The sequence below is a fragment of the Myxine glutinosa genome, chromosome 7, assembly GCF_964187855.1.
Source record: "Myxine glutinosa chromosome 7, kmMyxGlut1.1, whole genome shotgun sequence".
NCBI lineage: Eukaryota > Metazoa > Chordata > Myxini > Myxiniformes > Myxinidae > Myxine > Myxine glutinosa.
Window position 1 is genome coordinate 181,183,368 of NC_136267.1, and position 17,569 is coordinate 181,200,936.

Consider the following 17,569-nt stretch of genomic DNA (forward strand, 5'->3'; position numbering starts at 1 on the left):
GCGCAATCCAAACTCAATTCCCAACACCACCCCTGCCTAAGATTGTCTTTGGCCTAGATATGTCATAGCTCATTATTGGTGTTACACCCGTTTTATGAAAATGTTACCATTTCCCTCGTACGACATGTTCCATGCCGTCATGTCTCCAATTAACAGCACATTCTTCCGGTTTGACCTTTACCCTTTGAGTGCTGCTACTAACACTTTCTCTGCAAATATATTTTCTCAAGAAAAAGCTAAAATATGGAGGGTGCAATGCTCGTATATTGGCCGTGGCTTGGGAGAACACGTCAGGGTATGGACTGACAAAACTAGGTAAGTATTGCAGAAGATAGGAATTTGATGGGCATGGGGTACGTGGTTTATAAAAGGGGAAGGTTTCATGGTGCTTGCATTGAAGAGTGGACAAGAATGGAGAACTGGTGTTGGTGGAAGACTGCGGCCACTTACTCTCATATCATCTGCTGGCCAATTACCTGACCCGCTTGTCAGCCATACCTTGCCACTTGCCTGCCATCTACCAGTCATGCGAGCACTTGCTTGCCAGACATGCCATCTGGTGGGCCATGCCATCTGGTGGGCCATACCATCTGCCAGCCTGTCGCTTACCTGCTGTGCCACCTCTTGTTCATGGGCCAGGAAGTCCAGCATATGTCGTTATATGCCAGTCCATACTCCATACCCTCATGTGTTCTCCCAAGCCACAGTCAATATACCAGCGTTCCACCCTCCATATTTTAGCTTTTTCTTGAGAAACTATCTGCAAAGAAAGTGTTCATGAGCAGCATTCAAAGGGTAAAGGTCAAATTGGAACAATGTGCTGTTAATTGGAGATATGACTGTATTCGAGATATCGTGCGAGGGGAACGGCAGGACCATGGTTAAAATGTCTTTGGATGCCAGGCTTTTTAATGGAGAAACGTGTATTATGGGATGGCATTGTGTTTGTACTCGGTGGAGATTGGAATTTATTTATCTTGATCAAGTTCCATTACGGAACTAAATGCGCTGCTCGTCGACTGTCATGGATTGCATTGCGGCCTTTGTGAATCGACCTTTGGATAGTGCTTTTGCATGATTGGTGCAGAACTTGTCGATAAAAGGCAAATTTTTAAATTTTTTTTTGGGAGGTTGGGACACAAATCGTTTAATGATAAACTGGGTTAATGTTCAAATAGCTTAGACATGAGGCCAAGGCGGTAACAACTTTCAGGTCAGTAGTATATACTCGTACAGTATTTTAAAATGTAAAATTGTATTTTTCATCAACCTTGATGCGAATACCAAATCACTGAAACGAATTATTGTCGATTTAGAACATTTGTATTTTGGGGGAATTTGTACTCTCATGTCTATATATATATATAAAACACAGTGTGTGTGTGTGTGTGTGTGTGTGTGTGTGTGTGTGTGTGTGTGTGTGTGTGTGTGTGTGTGTGTGTGTGTGTGTGTGTGTGTGTGTGTGTGTGTGTGTGTGTGTGTGTGTGTGTGTGTGTGTGTGTGTGTGTGTGTGTGTGTGTGTGTGTGTGTAATGTTACCGATAGACTCCGAAACGGAGAGGCTCACGTGCTTGATATTTGGCATAGACATGGCCATTGAGCCTGGGACGAACATGGCTGAGACAATATTTGACGAGATCCATATTTTTTATTCATATTTACCTCAGCGCATTTCAGTGAAGTACCCGCTAATCTCAGCCAGTGCGAGCAGCTCGCTGATTCGCTCAGAGCGATCACGTGATGTTCCATCCCGTCACACGTTTGCACGTAATTCAGGGCGAAAAGCCATTGCGTTTTTTCACCTTTATGCGATCGTGTTTTGTGTCGATTTTGTGCGATATGAATTAAATTTAAATTCATATTTCGTGTTTACGAATTCGAATACGAAGGATTTCCCCTTTCCCCTTTCGATTTCGAATACGAATCGAATACGAGCTCGAGTCGAGAGGGCGAATGTACGGGTGGGGAATGTACGGGTTGGGAATGTACAGGTCTCCCTTCCCCCGCCCGGCAACGCCGGTACTGGAGGGCGTGGGTCACAGGATCGGTGAGTCTCCAAAATCCGCTTCGTGCTCTTGCGAAGATGCAGGACGATGTCGCGATTGTTGTGCTGCTCTCCGACCATGAGAACTGCAACGTCATTGTTGACTGGCCCTCCCCTTCCCTCCCCCTTCCCCCTCCCCCGTCCGTCCTCCCCCTCCCTTCCCCCTCTGTCCACCCCCTCCACCCTACCCCTTCCCCTTCTCCCCTCCCCCTTCCCCTCCCCCATCCCACCCCCTCACCCTCCCATCTCTCACCCTCCCCCCTCCCCCCTACCCCCATCCCTCCCACCCCTCCCCCTCCCATCCCTCACCCTCCCCCTTCCCATCCCCCCTCCTCTCCCCTCTCCCTTCCCCCTCCCCCCTCTTCTCCACCTCTCCCCCTCCCCCTCCCCCTCTTCTCCCCTTCCCCCCCTCCTCTCCCCTTCCCCCCCTCCTCTCCCCTCCCCCCCCTCCTCTCCCCTCCCCCCCCCTCCTCTCCCCTCCCCCCCATTCCCCTCTCCTCCCCTTCCCCCTCCCCTCCCCCGCCCGGCAATGCCGGGTACTTCTGCTAGTAATGCATAACTCTAACACACCAAATTATATATTTCAAAAGACAGCAACACTCTGTTGTGAATGCTCTCGTTTCTCGTGAGTTTTACCATTAATAAACTGAACATCAAAATAAACTTATCACTTTCATTTTCTGAAATGTGCAGCTTTACAAACACGTTTCTTCAATTGTAATGGCTGATTATGTAACGGGAACTTCACTTCAATCACCTGGTTGATCAACAATGGCATGCTTGAGTGGTTCTTTATAGGGATCTTTCCCTTTAAATAATGACCCTCATCCTGAAATCCTTCAGTTCTCGTGGTTAGACATTCATTTACTGCTGTCTCTCGTCACTCTGGAGGCTTCTGACAGGGAAAACAACAAGAAAATTCAGATGCCACGCCTGACATCTGAACAACGTTTAAGGGCAATTGGGATGCTTGAGGCTGGTGTAAGCCAGCGAACAATTTCCCAACGTCTTGGTTGCTCACAGCCTGCAATTTCCAACCTGGCCAGGCATTATGGTGAAACTGTAACTGTGAATGATGGTCCACGAAGAGGAAGACCATGGGTAACCACACCAAACCAAGACCGCTGGATTGTGCTGCAGGATCTTCGTGATAGTTTCCGCCCTCCGACGAAAACAGCTGCAGTGACAAAAGGTTGCCACAACAACCGCATCAGTGTCTCGGCTGTGCGGGGGCACTTGAGTAGTCGGCCTGGTGACAAGATGTCCTTGCAGAGGCCCAGTATTGAACGCAGTGCATTGGCGGAACAGACGAAGATGGTGTCTGCAGCATCGCCGCTGGACACAGCAACAGTGGAGTGCAGTCTTGTTCAGCGATGAGTCCAGATTTTGCCTCCATGCTGCTGATGGGCGTCAACGGGTATGGCACAGAGGTGGGAAAAGGTATGCATCATGCTGTATTCGTCAAATCAATCGTTGGGGAGGACCCAGTGTGATGGTATGGGCCGGCATTTCCACCCATTTCAGGACACCTCTGGTCGTCATCGAAGGCAATCTCACCAGTCAGCGTTATGTCAATGACGTTTTGAGACCTCATCTGCTGCCATTTCTCCTCATCTGCTGCCATTTCTCCTCATCTGCTGTTTATTGACATGTTGGATGTTGGTTGACAAGAGGTTGCCTCAATCACAAAAAAGCAAAAAGCATGAACATCACAAGGGGTTGTGCAACAAAAGTCACAGCACTGCAACACAAAGGCACGCACCTCAATACAGTCAAAACAAAATGACACTGCAATGGACACAACACTCCTAACAGTCAAGGACAGAATGACAGCAGTCCTCAATATCGTGTGTGTCCTCCCTGAGCTGTGATGTAGGCTGTACACCTCCGACGCATGCTCTGTACCAGGCGTCTGATGCGGTCCTGGGGAAGTCTGTCCCACTCCTCCTGCAAGCCTTGAATGAGCATTTGCCGATTGACAACCGTTGATCTCCTCGATGCAAGATGTCGACTAAGCTCATCCCATAAATGCTCATTGGGATTGAGGTCAGGGGCATGAGGCATCCAAGGCATCACTTCAACACCCTGTTCCTGGAGGAAGTTGGTAGTCAGGCGAGCAGAATGGGCTCGAGCTTTGTCCTGCTGGAAAACTGCGATGTCAGGATGAGCCTGGAGAAATGGCAGCAGATGAGGTCTCAAAACTTCATTGACATAACGCTGACTGGTGAGATTGCCTTCGATGATGACCAGAGGTGTCCTGAAATGGGTGGAAATGCCGGCCCATACCATCACACTGGGTCCTCCCCAACGATTGATTTGACGAATACAGCATGATGCATACCTTTTCCCACCTCTGTGCCATACCTGTTGACGCCCATCAGCAGCATGGAGGTAAAATCTGGACTCATCGCTGAACAAGACTGCACTCCACTGTTGCTGTGTCCAGCGGCGATGCTGCAGACACAATCTTCGTCTGTTACGCCAATGCACTGCGTTCAATACTGGACCTCTGCAAGGATGTCTTGCCACCAGGCCGACTACTCAAGTGCCTCCGCACAGCCAAGACACTGATGCGGTTGTTGTGGCAACCTTTTGTCACTGCAGCTGTTTTCGTCGGAGGGCGGAAACTATCACGAAGATCCTGCAGCACAATCCAGCGGTCTTGGTTTGGGGTGGTTACCCATGGTAGTAGATGATAAATGTTGTTCCTGGGACAGCCCCAAATCTCCATTCACCTACATGTTAATTTCCCATCTTCCCTCACTTTTCTTCATTTCCCCTTAACACCTCTATTCCTGCCCCCCTTGGTCGTATGGGCCTTTTACTCTTACTATCAATGATCATTGTTGTTTAGTAGACCACTGAAACAATGATCCTACAAATATTTGTTTATGTGTGGGAAATAATTTAATTCTCTTACCACTTCCATCACCATCTAATACATTAACAAAGAAGATGTTTGAGTTTGGTTCTTTATCAAGATATTTTAACTGAGCTAAGATAAAATGATAAACCTCCCTCAATGTTCTTGTTTGAGCACCTCCTGTGCCACACACTTTTTGGTCGGCTCTGTCCACTTTTTGTTAATCCCGCCCACTTTTTTGTTAAGCCACGCCCACTTTTGCTAAGCCCCACCCATTTTTCTAAGGCCCGCCCACTTTTTGCTTAGCCCCACCCACGTTATAAACTCTACCATTGTATCATTTTCAGTTAAGATATTACATCATTTTCAGGGAATTTCCATCACATCATTTCCAGTTAAGACCATGCCCAGGGAATTTCCACAGGAAATGACACACCCAGTCCTTCTTATAAAAGGCACCGACCACACAGGCTTTTTCAAACACGCTTTCTGCTTCACTTGAGAATGGCCTACAGTGCTGACATGGATTGGGATAATTTTTGTATCCCTTGGAGTCCTACTACCTGTGAAGCGCTCAACCTTCAGATTGATGAACTGGACTCGAACCTCTTATCAATGGAGGTAAGTTTGTTTATTTATTTATTTAATTTTTTAATTTTTTAATTTTTTTTTTTTTTTTTTTAGGTGAGACTCGTGTAAGAGTTAACAAAGTTAATTTTAATATTCATGGAGCTTGATTTATACAAATAAAAATATTGTATTAAATTAATACATTGTTATTTTCTCCCACAGGAAATTGTATCTGAGATACGAAATGAAAATTCAACTTTTAACACAACTTGGGATAAAGTTATTTTTTTGTTTGAAGATCTTTTGAACAACCAAGACCCACAGAACGAGTTCTACCTTGATGACCCAGCCAAAGAGTTAAACCTTGGAGATCCACAAAATCCTGAAAAAGAGTTCTACCATGATGATACTTATTGTGAGTTATCAAAACAAAACCCACTGAACAAGTTCTACCTTGATGAGCCAGAATACAAGTCATACATTGGAGACCCACAAATTTCTGAAAATTGGGAAAGGGGAGTTCTCCCTGATGGTCCGCAGTTATACTATGTGAGACACGTCATAGAAACACTAAAAAATTGGGAAACGGGAATTCTCCCTGATGGTCCGCAGTTATACTATGTGAGACACATCACAGAAACCCTAAAAAATTGGGCAAGGAGAGTTCTCCCTGATGGTCCGCAGTTATACTATGTGAGACACATCATAGAAACCCTAAAAAATTGGGAAACGGGAATTCTCCATGATGGTCCGCAGTTATACTATGTGAGACACATCACAGAAACCCTACAAAATTGGGCAAGGAGAGTTCTCCCTGATGGTCCGCAGTTATACTATGTGAGACACATCATAGAAACCCTAAAAAATTGGGAAAGGGAAGTTTTCCCTGATGGTCCGCAGTTATACTATGTGAGACTTATCATGGAAACCCCCAATATTTCTGAAAATTGTGGTTCTACCTTGGAGACTTGGAAAGATGGTTATATTTTTTGAGACTCGGAATGGGGGTTTTGTTTTGATGACTCGGAATGTGATACCTATCTTGGAGGCTCAACAGGAATGTGGTTATACCTTGGGAACTTGGAAAGTTGGTTTTATTTTGGAGACTCTACCTGTGGGGTCCATCTTGGAGACTCTTTGGATTCTAAAGCAATGAACAATGTTCTTTGTTTAATGACGCTTGATTTAAGCAATATCAAGAAAGTTCGAGGAAGAAAATGCTGGAAAATTCTTTCTTCCCATTTCTACTTCGTCAAACTTGAAAGCCTTGAAAGACAGAATTGGAGGAAGAGGAAAAAAAAGAAAAAAAGAAATACGTATTTGAAAAAAAGAAGAAAAAAAAGATTATGTTAGGGTTAGGGTGGGATTTTGAATGTGAGGGTTAGGGTTGGGGTTGGGTTAGGGATGGGGTTGGGTTAGGGTTGGGATTTTGAATGTGAGGGTCAGGGATGGGTTGGGTTAGGGATGGGTTGGGTTAGGGGTTGGGTTAGGGATGGGATTGGGTTAGGGATGGGGTTGGGTTAGGGATGGGTTTGGGTTAGGGATGGGGTTGGGTTGGGTTAGGGATGGGGTTGGGTTGGGTTTGGGATGGGGTTGGGTTTGGGATGGGGTTGGGTTTGGGATGGGGTTGGGTTTGGGATGGGGTTGGGTTTGGGATGGGGTTGGGTTAGGGATGGGGTTGGGTTAGGGATGGGGTTGGGTTAGGGTTTGTATATTATTATGACTCACTCACACATACACACACACAAAAGTTAAGCCCCAACTGAAAAGTTGAGGGATTCTGTGTTTGGGGTTCACAGATCTCAAGAACGTATCCCCATTACATTTTATTTATTTATTTATTATTTTCAAGGGTATTATCTGCTTACTTGTGTTTTTTGTAATTCTTGTGAGTAAAATGAACCCAAGATTTCTTCCCCATTCATATCATATAATTTGTAAGTCCAAGGGACTGTATCCATTACATCAACAATTTTAAATAATTCATTAGTCCATCGCTTTGTATAACCTTTCTCAAAATGACTTTTCCATCTGTAAATTCTAACAATATCACCAACTTTGAACTTGGGCTTTCTCAAATTAATCTCCTTTTCATATTCTAATTTTGTAAATGTTTCTGATGGTTTTGATTTTGTTGATGAATGAACTGTATTATTGTAATTATCTACAATATTCTGGATTAAATATACCCATTGTTGAGAACCGAGTTGTGTGAATTTTTTATATAGTTTCTCTTTCAAAGTGCGATTAAAACGCTCAATAACAACTGCCTTTCCTTCATTAAAGGTGCTGTATAATTTAATACCCTCCCCCTTAAGAAATTTCATAAATATTTTGTTATAGAACTCTGTTCCCTCGTCAGTCCATAACTTCTTTGGTTTCCTTTTATCCCTATCAAATATTAGCTGAAAGGCTAACATTAAAGTATCACCTCTCTTGTTTTTCAAAGGAACAACCCAGGCAAATCTACTCCTCAAATCAATAACGGTTAAAGCATACCTGTATCCCTTATCATTATTTAGTTCGATTAAATCAGCGGACCATATGTGGTCGGTGTATTTAGAATAAACTTTCCTTCTTTTAAACTTTGTGATTATAGGTTTATGTAATTCATCAGCCAAAAGCTCCTCAGTCTTGATAACATCATTGGAGTTTAATAGTTTTTTGGGGAATAACCAAGACCAAGTTTCAATTTAGCACTTATCATTTTTTTCACAATAAACCTATCAACTTTCTCTCTCAATGCCGGATTTCGTATCAAGGACAAATTATACAACATTTCTCTGTCTGCTTCATGTTTTTCATCCAATGTAGTGGTATTCCCATAAGCAATATCATGCTTCATACACACTTCATCAACCCTATTTATAGGCTTGGACCAAGGTTTATGATTGTCAGCCTCATCTAATCTTTTATCCAGGTTTGTTCCAGGACCACAGAAACAATATCCAGGTAGATGTAGTTCCCCAGGAATTCCAGTTGTTGTAAATTTACTTCCTGACAGAAACTTTTGTATGTCTCCTCCACTTTTAGGAGAGATGAATTGGCACTTTTTAGAGCCACACACTTGACATATTCCTTTTTGATAAACTCTATTATTTTTAGCTTTAACAAAGATATTTTTAGATTTGGTTTTCTTTTTACATTTGAGACAATAACTCATATTTATTTATCAGAAAAATTCCGACAGAGTATCAAAACCTTTTTGGTTTTCAACATATACATTTCTATCTTAATTTTTAAAACATAAAGAATCCTTAGGAATGCCTTCACTCTCTCCTCCATTTATTTACAAATAAAAACTAACTAAAGTCAATAACACCAACATCATCAACTATATGACCTTTGTCTTCTTCATGTAAATCTCCTCGCTGAACTCATCTCAACCATTTTTAAAATCATTATCTTTGTAAGAGTTGTTAATTCTTTATTTTCCTCTTCGGTGCGTTGAGATTGATTTATTTGCTGTAATACACTCAATCTTTTACGAATCTCACTGATTTCCATCTTTTTATATTTTTCCTCCCTCTCTCTTTGCTCCCTTTCCTCCCTCTCCTCCTCCTCCTTTTTCTCCCTCTCCTCATTCTCCTTTTCTCCCTCTCCTCCTTCTCCTTTTCTCTCTTTCCTCCTTCTCCCTTTTCTCCCTCTCCTCCTTCTCCTTTTCTCCCTCTCCTTCTCCTTTTTCTCCCTTTCCTCCTTCTCCTCCTTCTCTCTTTCCTCCTTCTCTTCTTCAACTCCTTCCTCATCCCTTGCTACCCTTGAGTTTGAGCCCCAAAGAATATTATACATATACTCATCTGGATTTTGAGATATTCTTGTATCTATAATTATTTTTCTCATAATAGGATACCAATAAGATTTGTTGACGATTTCTAAAAGAGTTTTATATTTCACAACTTTGATAAGTTCATTTTTATTTAATATTTTAAACAAGTCTCTATTTGTGGGTTTAGCAATATCAGTATAAGGCCTGTTTTTAATGACAAAATTTCCATGTATATGCTCCACATCATAAGGTATGTAATACCGAGCACCCTTTTCTTGTAGGTATCCCTGAATACAAAAATTATAATTCTCTTGTAGTCTTTTTCCTGCCATTTATGTATCAGAAATATATGTGAGATTAATATTATGACAGGTAATACCACCCCATCTTCCCACAACCAAATCGGTTTGTATTCCTCGGCTTTCTATCCTTATCTCATTACCTTCCTTCTTTGTCATGCTAACCATCGCTATACTATCATATATTTTTCTTTTCTTAAAATCATGTATTTGTTGTTTACTAATTGTACTTCCACATAAATCCTTATCCTCACCAAGCGGATAATATTCTTCTTTACAAGACTAATTAAAATCATGTAGTTCTTCTAAGTTTATTTAAAAGGACCAATTATACCCTAAATCAGGCATATCATACCCCCATTTATTAATTCGCATATTAACTATATGTCCTTCTTTATAAAATTCAATTGTAAGCAGATAGTTAAATTTAATGAGGAAAGGTGTATGGTCAGTATAACCAAGTGTTGTGGTTGTAAATTTTACTTGTTTAACAAACCGTGTTGTTTTATTTAAAGATATATATTGTGATAAATCACTGAATCTAATCAAGTCATTCGCATCTGTAGGGTTTGGATAATTGATTAATTTCTAAGTATTCTTCATATTAATATTTTTACTTATGCTATATTTTTGTCGTTCAGCCTGTGCCTTTGTATAATAATTTGATAAATCAATATCCTGAGAGGATTCTCCAAAGATAGAACCATCTTTTCCAACATAAGTCATTTATATTAGATTTAATTAAAATGACATCATAAAAATTTTCATTATTGTTGAGTTTAAATAATACATATAAACATAATTGGCCACAACATTTAGAATTAATTTCTTGAACTTGAAATGTTTGATAAACACCATTCTGTAAGAATTGTATTACTTCAACAGGCGGTGGCATACCATAACTATCAAAATAATATTTATCCTGACTATTATGAATACAAACCCAATGAGAACCATTCTGTGTCTAAATTCATAATAATATTTTTTGTATTCTTGGACAACTTTGTCAATTCATCTCTCATACAAATAACCACATTATCAATTTTTAGTGTTTTACAATACTTAGCTAGTTCTATATTTGACGTTGTATTCTTTCCAAATTGTTTAAACCATTTATCCATTTATTTATGAGAAAGATACAATCCATTACCCCGTTTAGTTAGTTTAACACCCGCTTGAGCGATAGAGGAAAGCATATCTCCAACCAACAATCTAGGTTTATCAGGTAGACTTTCAAGTTTTTGAGCAAAATCTACAATTTTCACCACTTCCACTAATTTGTTTCTCCAACTCCTTGTTATGTCTTTCCAATTATTTTTGATCTTTTAGTTGTGCCTTCCTTTCGTTAGCAGTTTTTACCGCTGCTGAAATACCACCAGTCAATGCTCCCGCCACACTTAAACCAGCAAATAAAGGAATTAGAAACGGGAGAAATCCTCCCTCTTGTATTGAATATTTCTTTAACATAGGTTTTGTCATTTTAATTTTAAGTGATCCAGCATCATTTAGTGTTTTTACCTGCTCTCTTGTGAGTAAAACATCAATTCTTACTGCTCCTTTTCTTTGAATTGTATTAACATTAATAATACAAGGCTTTTGATTTTGAATACAAGATGTTAATTTATCAAGATTGATTTGATTAATATATACCGGTTCTTTCCTTCTCATTTATTTATGAGAAAAAATCTATGTGATATTAATCATAACACCATTATCTGTATTAATCTGTAATTCTGTTTCTTCCAAAAGCAAACAATATGCATTAACCTCTTCACTCTCCCCTCTTTCAATGTATAGAGAAGTATCCACTCTATTAGACTTTATAGTTTCCTTTTGAGAACTCAGGTCAATTGCGTAGATCGTATAAAGTTTTTGAAACGCAACCATATCCAAAATAGGGTCATTATTACCGTTGCTTTCACACACCTTTTGGTAAGACTTGTAGGCTTCCGCATAATCATTTTTTTCCCAATCAATATCCAATCTATCTCGCGGATAAAATGTGCCATCAAGAGAAACCCGAAGTTGTTTCACCTTAGCATTATCACTCAGCGCATTATTCTTATCAGTACCGTCCTCTCCATCTGGTTTTTTTAAAATGAGCCATAGGTATCGTGACTTTCCTTGAATAACCCCCAAATTCCAAGTGTAGGTAGTGTGTTCCAGTTTAACGTGTTGGCATCTTCTTTTAAGGTATGATACATTTAGCGGTTTCTTTGAGTTAAGACTTCTGTTTAACATCTCTTCCGTTTTAAGATTAGGAGTATATTCACTGATAAACCAACACAAATCATTAAGAACAAATTTATTATTGTCTCCAAAAGCATTTTGAGCCCCAAAAAGCAACCTATTTACATTATCATTCCTTTGTAGTTGAAATCTAATTTTAAGACCATACAAAACTTTATCATAATCACAAATTCCAAATATACCTTTCAGAGGTACTGCTATGGTAAAACTATTCTCTGCTTTTGTATCATAATTATACATCGACTTCCTTTGACTATAACCAGGGTCAGCATTTGTTCCCGTTGACATATCAGGAATAAAACCTTCAACAGCTCCCTTACCCATTCTATCACTAAACGAATATAGTGTAAATTTCATCATTTCAGATGTAGCAGAGACATAATCAACTGCTTCAACCTCTTGTGTTCCAATATACAGGCGGACACTATCAAACATTTTCCAGAAGAAATCATTTACGAGTGTAGCATTTGTATTATTCGCAGCCTTAGTGAATTTAAATTTACACAGCAAGAAGCTATCAGCTATATTCAAGTAAGTTTGTTGATTATTTATTTCAAAACTTTTTGTTCCGTTTGAAATCCAGTTTGTTCCTGTTATAGCATTTACCTTAAAATAGTCTTCCTTTTTAGTGGAGTTTGAATTGATAATCGTATCATCCAAATCATAGATACTATCAATCGCTTCCATACTTGTATTTATATAGCATTAAAATTGTTGAAACCCTGACCCAAGTATTTTCATGATTTTTTGTCGTTCTTGTGAAGATAGTTGAGTTTTACCTTTTTTAATTTCTTTGATTGCTTGTAATTTATGAGACTCCTTTTGAGCATCTTTTATACTCTTTATTGCACCCGCAACTGAGCCCACGGCAGAAGCAGTTGAACCAATTAGGTCTTTATGTTTAAGGATGGTTGAACCAATACCCATTAGAGTATCAATTATCCCATCTCCTTTATTTCTAAATTGATGTCCCACACCCCATTGTCTCTTTGGTTTATAGTATCCTCTCCCAAGAAACCCTTATAGTATGGTGAAAGGAACATCCCATCCCCTGTAATTATTTTATATTTTCCCAACTCGTGTTTTCTCACAATAACCATTATTTATTTATTGAAAAACTTCACGTAGGTGAATTCTGATGGATATAATTTCATCATTAAAGGATATCATACGATTATCTTGGTCGGTTATCCTAAAATTTACTCTGTATATGGTTTTTCCTGACAGGTAAATAGACAAGATTTTTTGGTTCCATATTAAATTTATAACCAATCGGGGTTGAGTATGCGCTGAATGAAAATATTGTATTTGTTCTTATTCCATCGTTATAAGCACCATCAATCAAATCACAATGAATTAATACTGAATTTATACCGGAGGATATTTGAATGACATTATCACTGTAAAACGTCCCGTTAGTTTCAATCTTTTTTGAAGAGAAACCCAATAGCTCTCTAAACGATTTTTCAATCGTGAAATCAACTTTATAATTATTTTTAAGTTTAATAGTTGATTTTGAAGTGTTTTTAAATATATATTACAATATTTTTTGGTTCATCACCTTGTTCTTTCATAAGTCGAGAGACTTCAGAAGATATTTGAGAAATCTCGTAAGCTCCGGGTGAAACGGTTATAGTTTTATATCCACTTCCTGGATTATAACTAAACTTGTTGTTTTTCTCTGTGATATTAAAAAGTGTATTATAAGTTTCCATCGACAATAAAGAAGCCTCATATTCTTTTGTGGGGTCAAGTTGTAGTGGGTAAGGGAATGAAGGTGTGTAATCACTCGTTGTGAAATTAAAACTAAGAATTGTGCTTCTCATCTTATTTAATATCTAATAAAATATCTTTGTATTGATATTTATTAATTATTTTCATATTCATCAACTGGTTTAAAATGGCGGATGTTTCATTTAAACAATTGTTGTTTCAGCCTTCTTACTACCTAACAACAATAATAGTCTGTTAACTAATTGTGATGGGTCATTTGGAAGAAAGCTAACACCCGAACCAAGCTTACTTAAAGCATCAATAACATGTTTCTCCTTCTCATTCTTCTTACTTTTACCAGCAACAGAAACTCCATAATCAAGTGAGTTTAGTAAATCAATATATACCCTATCTTCCGTTCTTTCCATATCAAGTGGTTCCTCAAAATATTTTGAACCGCTGAATCCGGAGTTTGTTAGAAGAAACATTAATCTTGGAGTTAATTCAACATTTGGTTGAGCAGAACTTAAGAACACCAATTTATCATTAAATATCAATAACTTTTCTTTCACAAGATGGAACTGTGCTGGTTCTTCTGTTGGAATGAGACCTGCTGTGGTTTTTGAACCCGCCGAATATTCATTGTTTTGAAGAGCTTCCACAACATAATTAGGGGGTTGATTTACCTCATCAAGTTTCCGAAATAATCCTTCATCATATTCTAATTCTCCAAGCTCTTGCTCTGTCATTTGACTAAAATCTTTGAGCATTTGAAGTTTTTTCGGAGTAAATTCTAACGTGGGAACAGGAGGTGAAATCGTTTGTTGAGTTTTTAAAAGTGGTTTAAAAAATTTCTCTTGTTTTCTTTCAAAGGCTTCTTCACCAGTTAGTTTTTGTCTCAGTTTCTTCTTTATCTCTTCCTGTTGTTTTACAACTTTTGAAACCAACTCTTGATGTTCTTTAAACTTTCTTGCTCTTTCTTCGGTATTCATTTTCTGTATTTATTTATTGAAAAATATCATTTAATGAATTGTAAAGGTCAATGGGAAAATTTTCCTTTTCTTCATCATTATAGTAAATGTGTTGAAATAAATCCTTTTCTTTAAATATTTCATCAAATTCTTTATTGGTATTAATACGAGTTGTTATTTCTTCTTCACTAATACTTGTATCTCTGCTTTTCATATGTTTGCGTTGAGTCTCCTCATCGATATCAAAACCGAATGATAAAATCTTAACTCCATTACCACACAATTGTTTAATAATTTGTCTCATTCCTTCAGGATTAGTTTCTAAAATCCCAAGACCATTAGATTTTACTTTATTTAACTCACTCTTACAATGTGAATATTTTGTAGAACCAAGAGAGACCTCCTCAAATATTTGACCTTCGTTCCTCAATCGCATATGTTCCTCCATTGAAATGTAGTAATAATCTTTCCCTTCTACTTCTCCTGGTCACTTTGCTCTGGTTGTAGTACTCACAAAACGAATCATAGGGTGTTTTTAAAAAAAACTTACAATCTTTTCATTTTTACTATTCAAGAGTTTAGATTTATGAAAGTTCTTTCCTGAAGCAGATTTACCCACAAGATTAATAATAGTTGTCATTTATGTGTGTAAAATATCAGTTAATATCTCATCTTGTTTCACAACAATATATTTATATTTTCCAATCGTGTGTTTCATATAATTTTCAAATTCTTTTTTACGACATAACGTAGAGCAATTATTTCTCCAAAAATTATTTACATCTATTGAATTTAACTTCAATAAAATAAAAGTATTGGCATTGTTTCTTATTGAGCGTCGAGGGAGTTGAAAATATGACTGACTAAGATAAATACAATTACAAGAAGAATGTCTCCCTCTTGTATAGTAGCTATCCATTACTGTTTGGTTTCTCTCATTAACACAATCATCAAAGATAACGAGGTTCTTTTTTGATTTATCTAAATCTTGAGGTGAAGGTATATCATCCGTATTATCACTGAGAATACAAGTTATGGGTTTTGATTTTGATTTCTGTGTATCACAAAATAGTTGTATTATATCCTCAATGTTGTAATCATTTAGTTTGTTTTGAAGTTTAAATAAACCGATAATGTCTTCCTTTTTAAGACCCGCATTAAAACCTTGTGATAGTAGTTGATACTCGGGTTGAAAACTTGACTTCGTAAAAATTATTAAATTATCATAATCTAAAAAGTTGGGGGTAAGGAGCATCTTTAAAAGCAAACAGGTTTTTCCACATCCGCTTGATCCGACTATTAGACATCTTAATGAATTTGGAAGATTTTTATGGTTGTTAAATTTTATCTTGTTTTCCCAAACGGGTAAAAAATCATTCATTTATATATTTGAAAAACAAGTCATCTAACTTTTTTTGAGCTATTTTAGAAACTCTATATTTTATCCTGAGTTCAGGTTTAATTTCAAAATAATTCTTTATTTTATTTATATAGTATCTTGTATTAACATTTCCATTAAAATTATTTTGAATAATAAATATCATTAAACCCTTATACATTTCCTCAATACAAAGAGTCTCTTCCCTTGAAAGAAATGGTGTATTATCATCATAATACTTAACATTCATCTCTCTTATTAATCTTGTAAAGTAATTCATTTTTGGTTCTAATTTAAAAGAGTTATATATATATATATTTTTTTATTATCATTAATTAGAAGATAATCACAAAATACATTGTTTATATGAACCTTCATTATTAAGCCCTATTCTATCACCAGCCGGACAATTCTCTAATTTATCATATGGAGAGTCTGGAAATTCTAAATATCCTTCAGAACTTATCATATTTATATGGTAAATTTTTACTTAAACTAAACGCAAGTTTATTCGTTAATAAATACAATGTTTCAAAGCACAAAAGACAAATTTCAATCAATCTCTACTTCGGTGGAAGATATAGAAAAATATGTCAAAGATGTTAAATTGAACAAAGATAAATATGGAAATTTTTGGGTAAAACCAGTTCTGGAAAATAACATGAGCCCCTCTATTTCATTTAAAGGAAGAGCTCTAACTATACCTGGAAAGACATCCATTAAAGTAAATCTAACAAAAGTTTCTCCTCTACTCCTGGCAATTTATTCAAAGCTTGAAAAAGTGATCGATCGCAATACTTTGAAAAAGAATGATAAGACCATCAACAATACTCGTGGAGAAATTTGTATTTACTTGAATAATCCAAAGGGTGTAGATCTAAGTAAAATGAATGATGTCAATATTTCTGGTGAAATGTCATTTCATTCTATGATAGTTAGAGATTATTTAAAGATAACTTTTGATATTAAAAATGTAGAGATTGAATCTGTTAATGAAAGAAAGTATATAGATATTGATGGGAATATTTTTCCTGCTAATTAAATATGAGTCATTACAGCAGTGAAGATTTTACTATTTTATTGAACTCGGACGATAGTGATGATAGTATTTCATTGAACTCAGACGATGGTGATGATAATATTTCATTGAACTCAGATGATAGTTATGATGCTATTAGTTTGTGCTCAAATGATAGTTATGCGAGTAGCTTTATTGATGACTATGAGTATGATTCTGAGTATTCATGTGATAGTTATGACTCAGATGATTCTGAGTGAAAAAGTGTTTTAGTTTAAGTATAGTTCCATCTATCTATAATTCCAGTAATCTCTGTGTGTATGTATGTATGTATGTATGTATGTATGTATGTATGTATGTATGTATGTATGTCTGTGACCGCTGTTTCTCGACAACCACGGGTCCGATATACTTTAAACTTGCCAGGTATATTGCTGGGGACCCGAGGATGTGCCTTTTCAAGGTTTCATATTAATCGGAGAAGTAGTTACCGAGCTATGTCCAAAAAACGATTCAACCAATCAGAGAGCAGCGAGCTATCACGTGTGCCGAACGTGGCGAACAGACTCTGCCTCGGACGGCACATTTGAGAGCGTATTCATTTATTTCACGTTGGCAAACTATGTTGCCGCTATGTTGGCGTTAAACGATGTTTTAAAACTAATTAAAACTAATTTGCGATTCTTTCGCTTTCCTGC

General features: G+C 37.6%; 2 protein-coding genes across 9 annotated transcripts in view; both read left to right on the forward strand.

Moving 5' to 3' along the window:
- The window catches only part of LOC137431864 (transmembrane ascorbate-dependent reductase CYB561), a 104,965-nt gene that overhangs the window by 14,114 nt on the left and 73,282 nt on the right, over positions 1-17,569 (forward strand). The window contains exon 1 of one of the 8 annotated variants that reach the window (XM_078782584.1): positions 810-1,213. The exons of 6 other annotated variants lie outside the window; for them this stretch is intronic. The gene's annotated coding sequence lies outside the window, so the exon portion shown is untranslated. Of the gene's footprint in view, positions 1-809; positions 1,214-17,569 lie in introns of those variants that run through there. One more of the 8 variants, XM_078782591.1, reaches the window with a different exon arrangement.
- LOC144893106 (uncharacterized) lies at positions 1,004-6,803 on the forward strand. The gene is made up of 6 exons (XM_078782769.1): positions 1,004-1,064; positions 3,090-3,105; positions 3,258-3,362; positions 4,490-4,627; positions 5,377-5,527; positions 5,699-6,803. The coding sequence occupies exons 1-6, from the start codon at positions 1,004-1,006 to the stop codon at positions 6,467-6,469; spliced, it is 1,242 nt and encodes a 413-aa protein (XP_078638895.1). The 3' UTR covers positions 6,470-6,803.

What these genes read in the sequence shown, in the direction of transcription:
- LOC144893106 (XM_078782769.1), top strand. Translation starts at nt 1,004, where the DNA reads ATGCGCTGCTCGTCGACTGTCATGGATTGCATTGCGGCCTTTGTGAAT. An exon ending in ACACTGATGCGGTTGTTGTG is followed by an intron (nt 4,628 to 5,376) that starts GCAACCTTTTGT and finishes CCGACCACACAG; the next exon opens with GCTTTTTCAAACACGCTTTC. An exon ending in CGAACCTCTTATCAATGGAG is followed by an intron (nt 5,528 to 5,698) that starts GTAAGTTTGTTT and finishes TTTCTCCCACAG; the next exon opens with GAAATTGTATCTGAGATACG.